This window comes from Phacochoerus africanus, chromosome 2, assembly GCF_016906955.1.
Source record: "Phacochoerus africanus isolate WHEZ1 chromosome 2, ROS_Pafr_v1, whole genome shotgun sequence".
In the NCBI taxonomy this organism is placed as follows: Eukaryota; Metazoa; Chordata; class Mammalia; order Artiodactyla; family Suidae; genus Phacochoerus; species Phacochoerus africanus.
The window spans coordinates 121922562-121940259 of NC_062545.1; the positions used below are offsets into that span (position 1 = coordinate 121922562).

Below are 17698 nucleotides of genomic sequence, written 5' to 3' on the forward strand. Positions count from 1 at the left end.
ACACTGACAATGGCAATGGTACCAGTATTTACAGGAGACCAGGGGCTTCCTTATTTACTTGAATTATCTAAAGCAAGTAGAGGGAATAGGGCTTTTGGTGGTTGCTGTTTTTGTTTTTGTTTTGTCTTTTTAGGGCTGCACCCGAGGCATATGGAGGTTCCCAGGCTAGGGGTCTAATTGGAGCTGTGGCCTCCTGCCTATGCCTCAGCCACAGCAATGTGGGATCCAAGCCGCACCTGTGACCTACACCACAGCTCACGGCAACACCAGAGCCTTGACCCACTGAGTGAAGCCAGGGATCAAACCTGTGTCCTCATGGATGCCAGTCAGGTTCATTAACCACTAAGCCATGATGGGAACTCCCATTGTTTTTCTTTTTCTTTTTTTTTTTTTTAACACTGGTTAATAGTATCAAACAAAAAATATTACAAGATTTGGTGGTTTAAAATATTTTTGAGATATATCAATCCATTTCAAAGGTTAAAATGAAATATGTTAACATCTTTTTATGGGCTGAGTTCCTGTAGGCTTTGATGGGTCTTATAATATCCATTTACAATGACAGAATGTTGTAGGTGAAAATGTTTCAGCAAATTTGTACTAAGCACAGAATAAAATCTAAATATTTATTTAGCTAAAGGCCTAATCCTGTTTCTCCTAAAAGTGTAGTGCTAACAAAATTCCAGTGGGCTCAAAGTGTCTGACAGTCGGGTTCTTGTTTTACTGTCTCATTATAACTTATTTATTAACGATAAAGAAAATAAATTTATCAGAGCTAAAAATTGTTAATTGGAGTTTCCATCATGGCTCAGTGGTAACAAACCCAACTAGCATCCATGAGGATGTGGGTTCAATCCCTGTCCTTAATCAGTGGGTTAAGGATCCGGCATTGCTGTGGCTGTGGCATAGTCTAGCAGTTGCAGCTCAGATTTGACCCCTAGGCTGGGAACTTCCATATGCCTTGGGTGGGGCCCTAAAAAGACAAAAACAAAAAATAAAAATTGTTAGTTGATAAGACAAGTTAAAAATAGCTTCTAATGAATTAAATATTTTCATGTTACTCTTTTTTTTTTTTTTTATTTTCCCACTGTACAGCAAGGGGATCAAGTTATCCTTTCATGTTACTCTTAAGAATTTTACTCACAATTGCCACAGGGTCATTGCTGCGGGTTGCCGCCAGGCTGAACTTCTTCACGTGAGTATTGGTCTCTAGAGCCTTTGCAAATTCCTTCAGGGTTGGAATTGGAATGTTCTAGGATGAGGAAGACACAGATAGGTGATGAATCACCTGTACACCTGCCCCCCAAGCTAAGGTTCCACAGATTTTAAACACCTCATATATTTAGATGGCTAATTGCACACCATCCCCCCACAGAGATGAGAATAGATTCATCATCTATGAGCCAGCAACTGACCTATCCTGAGCCAATACCCCCATCTAGTGTCCAATAAGGGAACCTAATACAATGTGACATTCTGGCATCATTTTTCCATTTACTTGATCCCCCCAATGATGCATACACCATACTTCCCCTTTTCTCTTTCCTTCTCTATATTCTAGCCAAAATGACCTAATTGCTGTCCTTTTACTACACCATAGTTTTTCCTCTGTCCATACCTTTATATGCTTTTCCTTTTGCCTAGGAATTCCTTTATCCTTTGCTCTAATTTCTACTCATCTTTCAAGACTCAGCAGAAATATTGCTTCTTTTATTTATGGGCTCTCCCAGGCAGAATCAAAATTTTCCTTACCTGAATTTCCACAACATTTTTGGGGGCTTACCACATCCTGTTGTAATTATTGCTTAGTGCTTTTCTCCTAATTTAAGTTCTTCAGAATAAAGACTGAATGAATCTTACTTCCTCTTCTACAACACTTAGCATAGTACCGAACACTTAAGAGGGAGACAATATGGGGCACAACTATAGGCCAGCACGAGCTCTGGATGCACTACAGACCAGCTCTGTGACTGTGGGCAACTTACCCTCTTTAAGTGGCACTAAGGATTAAATGAGATAATGAATTTCAAGTATTTAGCAAAGGATATGGCACGTACCAAGTACTACATAAAGGTTGGTTAATATTATTAAGTGCTAGATATTGGACCAATAAGAATGAATGAACAAGATGTCAGGCAATGTTTTCTCTTATAGGCACGCGCGCACACACACGTTCCTTCCCTTTGAGAGTGACCTCACTTATTGTGAAAGCAGAACTGACAATATGTGACTTCAGAGAAAAGCTCATGAAAGGCATTGTGGTTTCCAGCTTACGCTCTTTCTCTTGGACCACTTGGAAGCCAGTTGTAATGAGGTGAGGATGCTCAGGTACCCCTAATGAGATGTCCATGTGGTGAGAAACTGAGGCCTCCTGCCAACAGCCACACAAATGCACCATCTTGGAAATGGATTTGTGTGCCCTTGTAAAGCCTTCAGATGATTGCAGCTCGAGCTGACAGGTTTACGATAGCCTCATTTGAGACCCAGAGCCACAATTACCTAGCCAAGTCACTCCAAGATTCCTGACACTCAGAAATGTGTGAAATAATAAATGTTTGTTGTTTTAAGCCTCTAAGTTTTAGAGTAATTTGTTACTTAGCAATAGATAACTAATACAGTATGTTTAAAGCAAGTACTGTGATTCTCTTCTAGAAATTTAGAAATCATCCTTTTAAAAAACTCCCTTCTTTAGAATAGAATGTTTTGCCTCAAAATCAATGACTACAAAAAATTTCAAACAAGTGTAAAGTCAGGCAGGCAGTCATCTCCAGTAAGTTTTCTGACTTCATGATAAATAAAGTGATTAGCAACAATCATAATGAAATACCTTAATGTTGTTGAGGTTGACCTCTTGCAGGCTGGGATCATTAGCTTTCATCTGCTGTAGACTTACTTCCACATTTGTGGGATTGGGTGGTTCCTCAAATACTGGCTTCACCTTTTCACCTTTGACTACATCTAAGACACAAATTTTAATTTTAAAAAGAAAATGTAAGGACTCTCCCATAAAAATCAGAGATGACCTTTCCCCACCAAATGACCTTCCTTTCATATGCTCTGATTCCAACAAGACTCCAATATAAATGACAGTAAGATTATTCTCAACTGAGCAAGCATGAGAATGGTGTGGCTCTGAGTTACAGCCTCAAAGGTTGGTGTTTTTCAACCACAATGAGAAGTCTCAGTGACTGACATTCCATGGAGCCAAAATTTTGCCCTAGAGCAAATTCTAACCCCCAAAAGAAAATCCATGGATAGTTATTGCTGCTTCATGTGGACCTCTTTCAGATATAATAACCGAACCAAAGAATCTAAGATGCAAAAGAGAAACAACGAATCTCTATTTCTCAAACCTTAATCCTCCCCTGGACTCTTGACCAGACCCCATCCTCCTGTGAGTTCTGTTTTAGAGCTTTAATTTTCAGGATAGTATAGGAAGAGAGAGGAATAGAAAAGAATAATGGAAGAATTCTCAAAAGCAGTTAACAGAAAATGCTTGCAGTATATGTAACATAAAAAGGGTTAATATCCCAATATACACTGAGCTCCTACAAATCAATAACACAACTCAATTGAAAATGAATAGCTAATATGATCAGAGGAAACTCTGTCAACCAGAAAACATAAAAAGTAGCTAAATTCTGAAATAAAAACATGAGATGCCATTAGATTAGCCCAAAAATGTAAAAGAGATAATATTCAGAGCTGGCAATAAAGTGGAGGAAAAAGCATCCTCATATAATGTTGGTGGGAATGTAAACTGGTGCAAATTTCTGGAAGAGTAATTTGGCATAATCTATTTAAATATAAAAGGTGGGCACTTTAGAACCTAGCAATCTTATATCTAGAAGTCTAATCTATAGAAAAAAATAGCATGAATACATGAAGATGTATATTCAGAGATGTTCAATGACATACTACTTGTGACAGCAAAATATGATAAATAAAATGTCCATCAAAGCAAAACTGTTAAAAGAAGATATAACATAAACACATAATATGATGCTATCTCTTCATTAAAGAATGAGGTAAACCTACATGTATCGATAAAAGAGAATCGCAATTTGAAAAAAGTTAATGAAAAAAATGAAAATATATATATATAAAATCTGCATGAAGAAAACCACAAACTCCTTCTGAAAGAAATCAAAGAAGAACTAAATGGAGAGATATTCCACAGATAGAAAAATTCAATATAGTCAAGGTGTCAGTTCTTCCCAACCTAACATATGGATTCAATGCAATCTCAATCAAAATCCTAGGAAGTTATTTTGTAGGTATCAAATGAAGACCTGCTGTATAGCAGAGGGAACTCTACCCAATATTCTGTAATAATCTATATAGGAAAAGAATGTTAAAAATGGATTTGTGTATAAGTATAACTGAATGTCTTTGTTGTATAGCAGAAATTATTACAACATTGTAAATCAACTATAATTCAATAAGACTTAAAAAAAAACTGATTCTAAAGTTTATATGGAGAAGCAAAATAGTCAGAATAACCAATATAATATTGAAAGAGAAGAACTCTATTGGAGGACTGACACTATGTGACTTCACGACCTAAAGCTACAGAAAGCAGGAAAGTGTGGTGTTGGTGAAAATATACAAATAGACAATGGAACAGACTAGGGAATCCAGAAATAGACCCATGTTTATATAGTCAACTTATCTTTGACAAAGGAGCAAAAGCAATAGAGTGGTGCAAAGACAGTCTTTTCAACAAGTGGTTCAGGAACAAGTGGATATCCATATGTTAAAAAAAAAAAAAGAATCTAGACATAGACCTTATGCCCTTTAAAAAATTAACTCAAAATGCGTCAGGACCTAAATGAAAATGCAGAACTGTAGAACTCTTAGAAGATAACAGGAGAAAAATCTAGATGACCTTGGGTTTGGCAATGAATTTTTAGACACAGCACCAAAGGCATAATCCATAACAGGAAGAACTGATAAGCTGAGCTGCATTAAAATTAAAAATCTCGGAGTTCCCGTCGTGGCGCAGTGGTTAACGAATCCGACTAGGAACCATGAGGTTGCGGGTTTGGTCCCTGCCCTTGCTCAGTGGGTTAACGATCCGGCGTTGCCGTGAGCTGTGCTGTAGGTTGCAGACGCGGCTCGGATCCTGCGTTGCTGTGGCTCTGGCGTAGGCCGGGGGCTACAGCTCCGATTCGACCCCTAGCCTGGGAACCTCCATGTGCCGCGGAAGCGGCCCAAAGAAATAGCAAAAAGACAAAAAAAAAATAATAATAATAATTAAATTAAATTAAATTAAAAATCTCTACTCTATAAAAAATACTGTCAAGAGAATGAGGAGACTGGAATTCCTGCTGTGGTGCAACAGGATTGGCATGGGTTCATTCCCTGGCCCCAGCTCAGTGGGTTAAGGATTTGGCATTGGCCACAAGTGCGGCTTGGATATGATCCCTGGTCTGGGAACTCCATATGCCACAGGGCAGACAAAAAAAAAAAGCCAAAAAAACAGGGAATGAGGGGATAAACCACAGACTGAGATAAAATATTTGCAAAAGACACATCTGACAGACTCACAGATATCAAGATCGAGCTGGTGGTTACCAGTGAGGAGATGGAAGTGAGGAGGGCAAGACAGGGGTAGAGGGGAAAAAATGGTTATTATGGGATTATATAAAATCATGTGTGTGAAATTTGTAAAGCATTATAGAATTTATTGTTATTATTATTAGTTTTGTTTGTTTGCTTGTCTTTTGAGCTTTTAGGGCTGCACCCATGGCATATGGTGGTTCCCAGGCTAAGGGTCTAATCAGAGTTGTTGCTACTGGCCTAATGCTAGAGCCACAGCAACGCCAGATCTGAGCTGTGTCTGTGACCTACACCACAGCTCACAGCAATGCCGGATCCTTAACCCACTAAGCAAGGCCAGGGATCAAGCCCACAACTTCATGGCTCTTAGTCGGATTGGTTTCCACTGCGCCATGACGGGAACTCCAGCATTATAGAATTTAAAGAATCTTTCATTCACTAAAAAAATCAGGAAAAAAGAGACACATCTGATAAACTTTATCAGACATACCTGATAAAATCCAATATATACAAGGAACTCTTAAAACTCAACAATAAGAAAACAACCTGATTTTAAAAGCAAGCCAAAGAACTTCATAGACATCGCAACAAAAAAGATATACAAATGACACATAAGCATATGAAAAGGTGTTCCACATCATATGTCATCAGGGAAACACAAATTAAAATAATGAGGTACCACTACAGACTTATTAGAAAGACCAAAATCTAGAACACTGACAAAACCAAATGCTGGTGAGGATGTGGAGCAATAGGAACTCTCATTCTTTGCTACTAGAGATCCAAAATGGTACAGCCACTTTGGAAGACAGTTTCATGGTTTCTTACAAAATAACATCTTACCATAAGATCCAGCAATAATGCTCTTTGATATTTACCCAAAGGTAATTTATGTCCACACAAAATCTTGACCATAGATATTTACAGCAGCTTTATTCAAAATTTCCAAAATTTGGAAGCAAACAAGATATTCTTCAGTGGATGAATAGATAAATAAACTGTGGTACATCCAGAAAATGGGTAAAATTCAATATTAAAAAGAAATGATCTATCACTATCATATGACCCAGCAATTCCACTCCTGGCATATATTCAAAAAACACTGATGAAAAAGTCAAATGCACCCCAATGTGCATAGCACTATTTACAATTGCCAAGATACGGAAGCAACCTAAATGTCCACAGATGATGAATGGATTACACACACACACACACACGCACATGCACACGCACAATACTACTCAGCTGTGATAAAGAATGAAATTTTAACATGCGGAATCTAAAAAATAAAACAAATTACTGAACATAATGAAAAGGAAACAGAATCACAGATATAAAGAACAAACTAGTGGAGTTCCTGTCATGGCACAGCAGAAACGAATCCAACTACAAACCATGAGGTTGTGAGTTTGATCCCTGGCCTTGCTCAGTGGGTTAAGGATCTGGCATTGTTGCCAGCTGTGGTGCTGGTCACAGACTCGGCTTGGATCCCTCGTTGCTGTGGCTCTGGCATAGGCTGGCAGCTATAGCTCTGATTGGACTCCTAGCCTGGGAACTTCCATATGCCGTGAATGCAGCCTGAAAAGGGAAAAAAACCCACCAAAAACCAAAACCAAAACCAAACCAAACCAAACCAAAACAAACAAACAAAAAAACTAGTGGATACCACTGGGGCGAGGGAAATGGGGAGGAACAAGACAGGGGTAAGTGATTAAGAAGTAGAAACACCTACATACAAAATAAATAAACTACAGGGATATATTATACAACATAAGGAATATAGGCAACATTTTATTATAACTATAAATGAAGAACTTTAAAATTGTGAATCATAATGCTGTACATCTATCACTTATGTAATACTATACATCAAAATTTTTTTCTTTTTTTGGTTGCACCCTTGCCACATGGAAGTTCTTGGTCCAGGGATTAAATGTGAGCTGCAGCTTTGACCTATGCCACAGCTAAGGCAATGCCGGATCCTTAAGCAACTATGCTGGGTCAGGGATCAAACCTGCCCCCCCTCCTCAGTGACCTGAGCTGCAATAATCAGATTCTTAACCCACTGTGCCATTGTGGGAACTTCTCCATTACAACTTAATCAGAAAAAAAAAAAAAAAAAAAAAAGAAATGATCTATCAAGTCATGAAAAGACATAGAGGAAACTTAAATGCATATTATTAAGTAAAAGAAGGAGTCTGAATAGGCTACATACTGTATGATTCCGACCATACGACATTTTGGAAAAGGCATAACTATGGACACAGCTAACAGATCATAGCTTGCCTGAGGCTAACGGGGAAGGAGAGATGAAGAGGCAGAGCCCAGAGGAATTTTAGGGCAGTGAAACTCTGAATGATACTATAATGGTAGAAACATGTCATTGTATATTTGTCCAAACCTAGAGAATGTCCAACTCCAAGAGGGAGCCCTAAGTTAGACTATGGACTCAGGGTGATAATTATATGTCAGTGTGGGTTCACCAGTTGTAAGGAATGTATCACTCTGTGAAGGATGTTGATAAGGGGGAAGGCTATGCATGTGGAGGAGCAGGGGGTATATGAGAAAACTCTGTACTTTTCTCTCAATTTTGCTGTGAACATAAAACTGCTCTAAAAAAGTCTTTAAGGAGTTCCTGTCATGGCTCAGTGGTAATGAACATGACTAGTAGCCACGAGGACACGGGTTCTACCCCTGGCCTTGCTCAATGGGTTAAGGATCTAGCATTGCCATGAGCTGTGACATATGTCGCAGACACCGCTTGGATCTGGTGTTGCTGTGGCTGTGTTGTAGGCCGGGAGCTGCAGCTCAGATTGGAGCCCTAGCCTGGGAACTTCCATATGCCACAGGTGCAGCCTTAAAAACAAACAAACAAAAAAAGTCTTTAAAAATATTAATGATAAATGTGTGCATGTAAAAAAGTCCAGAAGGTTATGCATCAGACTTTTAATAACAAACACATGGAGTTCCCATCATAGCTAGCGGTTAATGAACCCGACTAGCATCCATGAGGATGCAGGTTCAATCCCTGGCCTCGCTCAGTGGCATTGCCATGAGCTGTGGTGTAGGCTGCAGATGCGGCTCGGATCTGGTGTTGCTATGGCTGGGGTGTAGGCTGGTGGCTACAGCTCCAATTTGACCCCTAGCCTGGGAACTCCATATGCTGCAGGTGCAGCCCTAAAAGACAAAAACAAAACAAAACAAAAGAAACATGTCAGAATTATCCTCTGATATTAAAGTTAAAAGGATGAACATTTTTCATCTGTATGCATAAGAAAGACAGAAGGAAAATAAAAGGAATACTGCTCATTGTCTAGATAAATTACCTAGCATAAACAATGGTTGATAAGTATCCTGCTGAGACTAGAAAGCATTGCTCATCACCATCAAAGAGCATAAAATATAATTTTTTTTTTTTTAGGCTGCACCCATGGCATATGGAGGCTCCCAGGCTAGGGGTCCAATTGGAGCTATAGCCTCTGGCCTCTTCCACAGCCACAGTAACAGTGGGACCCAAGCTGCATCTGCAAACTACACCATAGATCACAGCAACACCAGATCCTTAACCCACTGAGCAAGGCCAGGGATCAAACCCACATCCTCATGGATCCTAGTCGGGTCTGTTAACTGCTGAGCCACGAAGGGAACTTCATAAAATATAGTTAATCTAAGAAGAGCTGTGATCTTTTGTGAGTTTTCATAGCACCTGAATCATACTGTACTGAAATTACCTGATTATTACTGTTATTATTATTATTTTTGCTTTTTAGGGCTGTACCTGCGCCATATGGAAGTTCCCATGATAGGGGTCAAATGGGCAGCTGCCAGCCTGCAGCCACAGCCACAGCAACCTGGGATCCGAGCCACGTCTGCGACCCTACATCACAGCTCTTGGCAACGCCAGAACCTTAATCCACTGAGTAAGGCAAGGGATCGAACCCATAACCTCATGGTACTAATCCAATTTGTTTTTGCTGTGCCACAATGGGAACTCCTGAAATTACCTGATTATTGATTTGTGCCTCCCATGGATAGATAACTTCCTTTGGGCAGAGACCACCTTTTACCTTTGTACCTAAACCTAGAACATTCTTGACATGGCAGGTATTTAGTAAATGACTGATGCATGAGTGAGAGTGTAGTGAATTGTACATTTTTCCAGGAAATGGTGGCATAGAAGACAGTGGTCTGGAATGTTCCGGGCTAGCAAGGCCATGCCAAGTGTGTCTTTCATGCTCTCTGGGAGGAGTAGGTATTCAAATTCTAAAGATAAGCATCCTTGCTGAGATGAAATGACATTCAAATAGAGAAGGAAAGTTATTTAAGATACTACAGTTGATTAAATGTCAGGAACAGGAGTTTGCATTGTGGCACAGTTTCAATCACGAAAACACAGGTTCAATCGCCAGCAGAGCCAGAACACAGGTTCAATCGCCAGCCTGGCACAGTGGGTTAAAGGATTGTGGCTTGGATTTGATCACTGGTCTGGTAACTCCATATACCATGGAGTGGCCAAAAGGAAAAACAAACAAACAAACAAACATAAAACCACTGTCAGGAATATAAAACTCTGTCTTCATTCTGTGTTGACTAGTCAACCTTTTTATCAGTAATTTCCTCCTTTGGCTGAACAGACAGACCTACCAAGAGAGTGTATCCTGAGCAAAACACACTACTTGGTATGAGTTACACCTCCAGACAGAACTCCCAGTATGGGCTACTCCACTGTGGCTTTATTGCTCAGAGCCCAGTGTTCCTTGACAAACTGAAAAATCTACCTTCAAAGCCTGAATGAATTCTGGATGAATTCTGGACACCCCAGGGGGCCCAGTTAATAGGCCTCTCTCCTCCAAAAATACCCAGTGGCTCCCAAGTTTCATAAAACCACAGGTTTCTGTCAACTTACTTCTCACAGGCCCTTTGCCTCCTTTTGTGCCAGTTGTTTCTTCATCAAACTTGGGATTGTTGAGTAGATTGTGTACTCCAAGAACAGCTGAAAGGGAAGATAATCAGTGAATAAACCTTATATTTGGGGAATCGTGCTAACACGTCCACATGGTTAATTTGCCCCTCAAAGAACAATTCTTCATGTCATAAAGAGAAGTGTCCCTAGAGCTCTCTTGCCTTGCAAAGTGATGCATGTATAGTGTTAAATGAGCTTATTTAACACCCCTGCCCCTGTCCAAGACCACGAGCAATTTCACTGGTCTTTCTATATCTTCAAAGGTAGAATCATGTAGGATCTGAGGGACAATGGTCTAGTTATGTCTCCAGACTGAAAATCTGCTTAGACTTCCTAGTTATGATTCACCCCCTCCGTTTTCTCATCTTTAAAATGTAGGACCCAGTCTAAGGATATTTTAAGATCTAGCATTATATAGACTGCAGCATGCAGTTTTTCCAGAGATAAAGAGCTGAAAGATCATGGGCCTCTAACAATGTAAGCCTCCCCATCTCTCCCATCTCAGGACCAAAAAGAGTTGTCCTTTCCCCATCTGGAGAATCCCAGGGTGGGAAAGGAGACAAGCAGGCTGAGATTTTGAGTCTCCTGCATTACATAGAACTTGCACCAGGGGGCAGTACAATATGTAGGAGACAGCACCGGGTGGAGGGGGGATGACAACACTGAGCACGCTCCAACTGCAACTGTCTATTCGGCTTTCCCTTTGGTAATTAAATTCCAGGTAAAAAATTACAAGCGGCCACCTGAGGAAGGATCCCAGAATAGTCTGCCAACAGGTGTCAGAGGCACATCTCTGAGTTCCTCATTGGCTGTAATCTACATCCTGAAGGAGGAGGAGCCAGCACAGCCTAGAAAGGGCACATGTTCAAAGTCAGCGAGTCTAGGGGTTAAGAGTGGCAGTCAGGGGAGGTCAGCTAGAGTTTAAATCCTGACCGTCATGTACTATCTGTATGAATCGAGAAGATGTTAAATGCCTCTGAGCCTCACTTTCACCATCTGTAACACAGGGATAATAATTATACTTTATCTATTATAATAGTTAAGTGATTTCCTATGCATTAGGCACTGCTCTAAGTCCTTTACAAATTCCTGTTAAAGAAATAAGAATTTGGCGTCCCCCTCGTGGCGCAGCGGAAACGAATAGGAATGATGAGGTTGCAGGTTCGATACCTAGCCTTGCTCAGTAGGTTAAAGATCTGGCGTTGCCATGAGCTGTAGTGTAGGTTGCAGACATGGCTCAGATTTGGCGTTGCTGTGGCTGTGGTGTAGGCCGGGAGCTGTAGTTCCAATTGGACCCTTAGCCTGGGGACCTCCATATGCCTCGGTGTGGCCCTAAAAAACAAAAAAGAAAAAAAGAAAAGAAAAAAGAAATAAGAATTTGTCACTGTGTTTCTGGCATGATCCAGGGAGAAGATGCCCTGTGTGATAAATACAAGCCACTGAGACCAGGCAACAAACATATCTTGCTCTGGCCCCATACTCACTAAGCAACTCCTGATGGTAATTTGGCTCCCACTGCCAAGTTATAATTTTTATTTTATCTGTTTCCTTGGAACTGACTAGTGGATCAGTCTCCACTGCAATGCCCTGATCTGACTGCTCCTACGTGCACTGATAAGATAAAGTCTCTAGACCAGCAGAGTTGAGAATTAAGACTCTGGTGATGGCCAGAATGCAACACGGCCACTCTGGGAGGTGCTGTCTTGAAGGTCAGCTTCTGCCCCCTTGATGAGCTGTATTTCTGCTCTTCACCTGCCACAGCAATATGCGCAGGCATTGGTACACTTTCTTATCTAAATCTCAAAGACTGGCAGCCTATTCACTCACGGGCTGCTCTTGATCTGCCAGACAGATCTACCCTAGAGAAGACCCTGCCACCTGACCCCCAGCAGGGCTCCCTCCTGAGTTCTGAGGGAACACTTGATGAGGGATGGAGGCTGAGTAAAGAGGAGCTTTCTATTGGGATGATTCCCCTGGTTTTATCATATGAAGTGGAGGGTCTAGTATCTTCTACATGACTGATGTTTTTCTCTTTATCCTTTCTTAGGCATTTCCTGGGACTTGAAGCCCAGCCCTGCATTCTCCCTCTGGGCAATTCCAGTGGAAACCATGCAGCAACCCTTGGGGAGAGTAGTAACCATGGCAGGCTCATGGCTGCTCATGGCTAAGAAGAACAGTCACTACAAAACACCCTTAAACTGGGTGAGGCAGGTGCCTCACCTCCTGCAGTGACTTCTGAGGGGTTCAAATATGTGAATTTAATACTGACTATAGATACCATCACAGAAGAAACCAAAATGTATCTGAGATGGTTGGCATGCTATTGGAATAAGGTATACAGCTGGTTCTCCTGGGAGGTAGGAGACTGGTTATTATTACTTACATCTTCCAATGGAATAAAAATGTGAGAAATCTTGCCAAAGCTGAGGACTCTTCTTCAAAGCACCTCTATCCTGTGGGGACCTAACATAATGACCCTAATAATCCAAATTTCCATCCAATTAGTATACACACATGTTCTACATGCATGGAATCTTTTTCGAAGGAAACACGAAATGGGTAGAGGCTTAGGTAATTAGAATGAGAGACATTTTCCATTACATATTCTTTTATACTATTTGGGTTTCTTTCTACCTGCATGTCTAAACAATTCACATGATAGTAACAATAATTATTGGAGTTCCCGTTGTGGCTCAGTGGTAATGAACCCGACCGGTATCCATGAGGATGTGGGTTTGATCCCTGGCCTCACTCAGTGGGTTAAGGATCTGGTGTTGCCATGAGCTATGGTATAGGTCGCAGATGTGACTCAGATCTGGTGTTGCTGTGGCTGTGGCCCCTAGCCTGGTAACTTCCATATGCCTCGGGTGCAGCCTGAAAAAGCAAAAACAAAAACAAAAAACCAATAATTATTATATTATTGCTATTGTTAAGGAAACTAGAAAAAGGGAGCTGATTGTGCTGAATATGGATTTACCTTACTGGGGAAATGTAACAGTGAGCTGCTTCTGCTCCATGGTTAGGCTAACCATGTGGGGAAAAGCAAGAAGTTTTGTGATAGAAATGGAAGTTCTGTGGTGATAAAAGGCCACATGTGAAAGCTCCTAAGAAAGCACAAGGGCTATTATGTTATTTTATTACTTAAGTTCTCAACATTTCTCCAGTCATTCTCTGTGATTTCTCACAGTAACTCTTGAGTTCTGCAGGACAGGTACAATTGGGGGCACTTTACAGCTGAAATATGGTTTTACATTTCATAGCTGAGATACAGCAAAATGTCTGCTCAGAGGTGAAGTCACCTGTACTCAGACTTACAGCTGCCTGAGGGCTGAAGTCAACCTGGTACTACAGTAGCAATTAAGAGTTACACAGGAGTGCAAAGGCTGCTTCTCAGGGGTCAGTGCACACCTGGAGGTCACAGAGCAGGACAGCAATGTTTCCCAGAGCTGAGGACTAACCTGCAAGGTCATAAAGTTCGGTGTCCGAGGCGCTGGCCAAAGCTTCTTCCAATTCTGGGTCCAGGGTCACTTTTTCTTCTTTACGAGTTTCTACAGGCTTTTCTTTGGGGATAAAGACTCTCCCTTTAAATCAGAAGAAAAACAAAAACCAGAGCATGCTGCCGCCTTGTTCTACGGGAAGTGAACTAACCAGAGAATGTGCAGCTCTGACCATTAGGTGCAGAATCATTGAACCATTGCATATCTAACCGGGATTCCTTAATTTCTGGGAAAGAACGTGAGAGGAGGAATCCTGCTTTCTGCAACAGAGCTCTGAGGAGGCAGAGAGGGACACAGTGGCTTCTCCCTCCCTGTCATGGGCAACATTGCCCTTAGACCTGGGCAAGGGGGCTCCCTGCCACGGCCCCCTACTTTAGAGGGCCCGACTTTGGTCTATTTTGGATGTACCCCCTCCCCACTCCCTCTATCCCCACTGAAGGAGGAGTCACAGGGACAAAGAGACATTCCTATCCAGAAGACAGGCCACCTGCTGGACTACCCAGGTACCTGGGTCCCTGAAATTCCCTGCCAAAGAACCCTGAACCTGCTTCCAAGGTCTGCCTGAGTCCCTTCCCCCTGTCCATCCTCCTGAAGGCAGGTCACACTGGGGGTGCGTATGCCCAGGCCAAGGGCAGGTGTCTGAGAATGTGGATGAAGCTTGGATGTGTAGGCTCGGGTGTCAACTGTGGTGCCTGAGGCCTTGGGAGCGTCCGTCAGACCCATATCCCCATGTGGTACTCTGGAAGAATACTGGCCGAGGTATTTTTGGAGGGGGAAAAGCACATATTTTAAAAGTTTGTTAGCTTCTAAATCCTTGTGAAAATGGCACATGGACTTTTGTGTTCTTGCCTAAACCCTGCATAAGAGGGGCAGATTCATCCAAACAGTCCCTAGGGTTCCTGAAGGACAAACTAGTGATCCCCTAGAGTTTTCCTCCTACCAATTGAGATTGCAGGCAACCGAGGTGCTGTACCTAGGGTCACCTGACCATTGTAGTGACCTGGGGACACAGCCACCTCTCTAGAGCACACTAAAGTCAGCCTGATATAGAAGGAAAAATCGGGGTTGTCACCTTTAGAGATGTGCAGCTCTGAGCAGGAAGGTGTTGTGCTTCCCACATATGCATTCTCTGCCACCATCTCCCACTTCATCCTGTCAGTCTGATTCCATTGATTTTGCCCCCTACTCACTTCTGAGCACCCCTCACCCTGCCCCGCGCCCAAACCTCTGGACTGATGATCAGCGTGCTGGGAGGATGACCCATTACCTTAACCTCCAGCCAGGCCAACACACCCAAATCTCACTTGTGCAATGGCTCATGGAGGTAAACCCAGGCCATTCCAGAGCCACCACAGATACTCCAGACCTACTCACACTGTTTTCCAATTCCTCCTGGCTTTGAGTCTTGGTTTCTCTCTTTGTTAGAGCTGCTCTTACCTCTTGGCATGATCTCTGAAACTGGCCTTCTCCATTTTGATTGTTGGCATTCCCTAAAGGCTCAGCCCTCTATTGCTTCTCCTCTTTGTTACCTAGAACTGACAGCTGGCTCCAGCTCAACCAACTGGGACCCAAGCTTTTTCCAGGTCTCCTGGGCTAGCCTGGCCTTTCCACTCTCGCAGAAAAGGACAGGGTCAAAACCCATGTTAGTCACTCCCTCATGAAAACTCTCCAAGAGATTTCCTTGGTTATAGGGCTGCGTACCTTCCGCTAGTTTACCAGATCTTTGAATGGCTGGATCTTTAAACAGGGGCCAGGTAGAGCTGGGCACCCCAAAGAGGCACCATTGCTGTAGTCAGTCTGGGGTATCCTGGCCACAGGGTCTCTATCACTGACCATCACATAAGCTGCCATATTTCCCAGAAATAAGGGAAATAAAACAGGAGAATAGTCAGAGGATAGAAAAGGAAAATAAAAAAAGAATCAATCAATCAATAACATCTCAGACACTGAGGCTCCTCTGGGACTTGATTTTGCACAGTGTCTGCAGCTTGAAGCATTTTCTTTCTGGCTCTATGATCTTGGATCTATAGTCAAAATAGAGTTTCTGAGTTCCTAATTCCTGGTGCCATTTAGAATTACTCTGAGCACCAGGTATACAGGTGGCCCAGCTCTCAGTATTGAGGATAACTAACTGCTGCTGCACATCCTGGGGTCCAACTGAATGACAAGTCCTAAAGGGATAACCTGAGGGTCCAGGGTACACACACAGTGCTTGGTGTTCAGAACTGAGGCTGGGTGGCCCTTCTCCTGAGGCCCTCAGGACAGCCTCCCACTGCTCCTGGGTCATTGCTGATCTTACAGAGGCCCTGCACATAGCTCACTCCCATCCTTCTGCTCTTCTTGGAAAACTTGCTTTCTGCTCATTTGGCTCAATTGTGTTGCTTCTCAGTCTTCTCTGAAGCCCCACTGTGCAGCTGTATACCCTTCCTGTACCCTGTTCATTACTCTGACTGCTCCTGTATTCCTAACCCCCACGGACCATCTGTAGGTTAATCTGGATCAAGAGATATCTATGGAAGTTTGTTTTCTTTCCTTCTTTTTCTTTTTTTGGCCATGCCCACAGCGTGCAAAAGTTCCTGGGCCAGGGATCAAACCCATGCCACAGCGGCAAACCAAGCCATTGCAGTGACAATGCTGGATACTTAACCCACTGAGCTACACGGAAATTCTTTTTTCTTTTGGAAGACTTGACATTATAATTTATTTTTTCTTTCACAATTAAATTAGTCTAACAACACCAGGTTGCCATAGAAACAGTTCCATATTTCTACTGTGATCCTTGTTATTTGCCCAATTTATTACTGTCTGACTTTCCTTTCTTAATAAAAGGCAGCAGCTGGAGAGTCAGTGCTCCTGCTCCCCGTGGTCGCAGTACAGAAGCTCAGAGGTAGCGTTCATTTGAACCCACATTTATCTAGTGACTCCCATGTGCCCATTTCTGTGCCAGGATGCAAGAGAGACACAAAAGGAAGAGTCCATAAGAAGAAGACACTGAGATGGGAAAAGAGCTTGGCAGGTGTGGGGAGCTGAGGGAGGACAGTGGGGGAAGGAGAGATGCAGTCAGAAAGGAGGGTGGGTGAGCCATCACAGGACCCTGAGGACCATTTGGAACTTTAAGCGGGGAAGTGAACTATTGAATTCTTGTTTTTAAAAGGCCATAGTTGCCCTGAGGTTATCTGTGAGTCAAGTTATATCTTTGGGCCCAAGTCACAGCGGATAGCTGGGGAGCCTGGACAGGCAAGAGGTAGCCACTTTTCCTCCAAAGAGGAGCTCAGGGTCTGCAGCTAGGGAGGAGGGTTTTCTGGTCTTAGTTCTGAGCTTGCTTTCTGTGTGCAGAAACAGCCCCTTGCTCCTCAGGCCCTCCCAGGTCTATTAGCATGTTTCTCCCTAGATCACACACTCCTTGAGGGCAGGGCGGGGTCTTATTTCCTTGGGGTGCCAGCTTCTGGCACAGGGCTCTGCACCCAGGAGGTCCCTGAAACATGCTGGATGAACCGATGATTGATGACACTGGTTTCTAAGGGAACAGAGACCACGGCCTAGACCTCGAGTGGGCTTCTGCAGTTGGGAAAGCCCAGGGCTAACTCGAATGCACCAAGGCCATAGGACCCTCTTTCAGGATGGATGCTACTTCACATTCCCAAAACTTCTTCTGTGGGGCTTAGGGTTTTTTAAC

General features: G+C 42.6%; 1 protein-coding gene across 1 annotated transcript in view; it reads right to left on the reverse strand.

Annotated features, from left to right (window-relative positions):
• Window positions 1-17698, reverse strand: part of TMOD2 (tropomodulin 2) — a 48753-nt gene that overhangs the window by 12481 nt on the left and 18574 nt on the right. Inside the window, exons 4-7 of the mRNA XM_047766342.1 lie at window positions 13984-14106; window positions 10469-10555; window positions 2828-2958; window positions 1145-1252 (exon numbers count right to left, since the gene is read on the reverse strand). Coding sequence (XP_047622298.1) covers window positions 1145-1252; window positions 2828-2958; window positions 10469-10555; window positions 13984-14106 — 449 coding nt within the window. The remainder of the gene's footprint in view (window positions 1-1144; window positions 1253-2827; window positions 2959-10468; window positions 10556-13983; window positions 14107-17698) is intronic.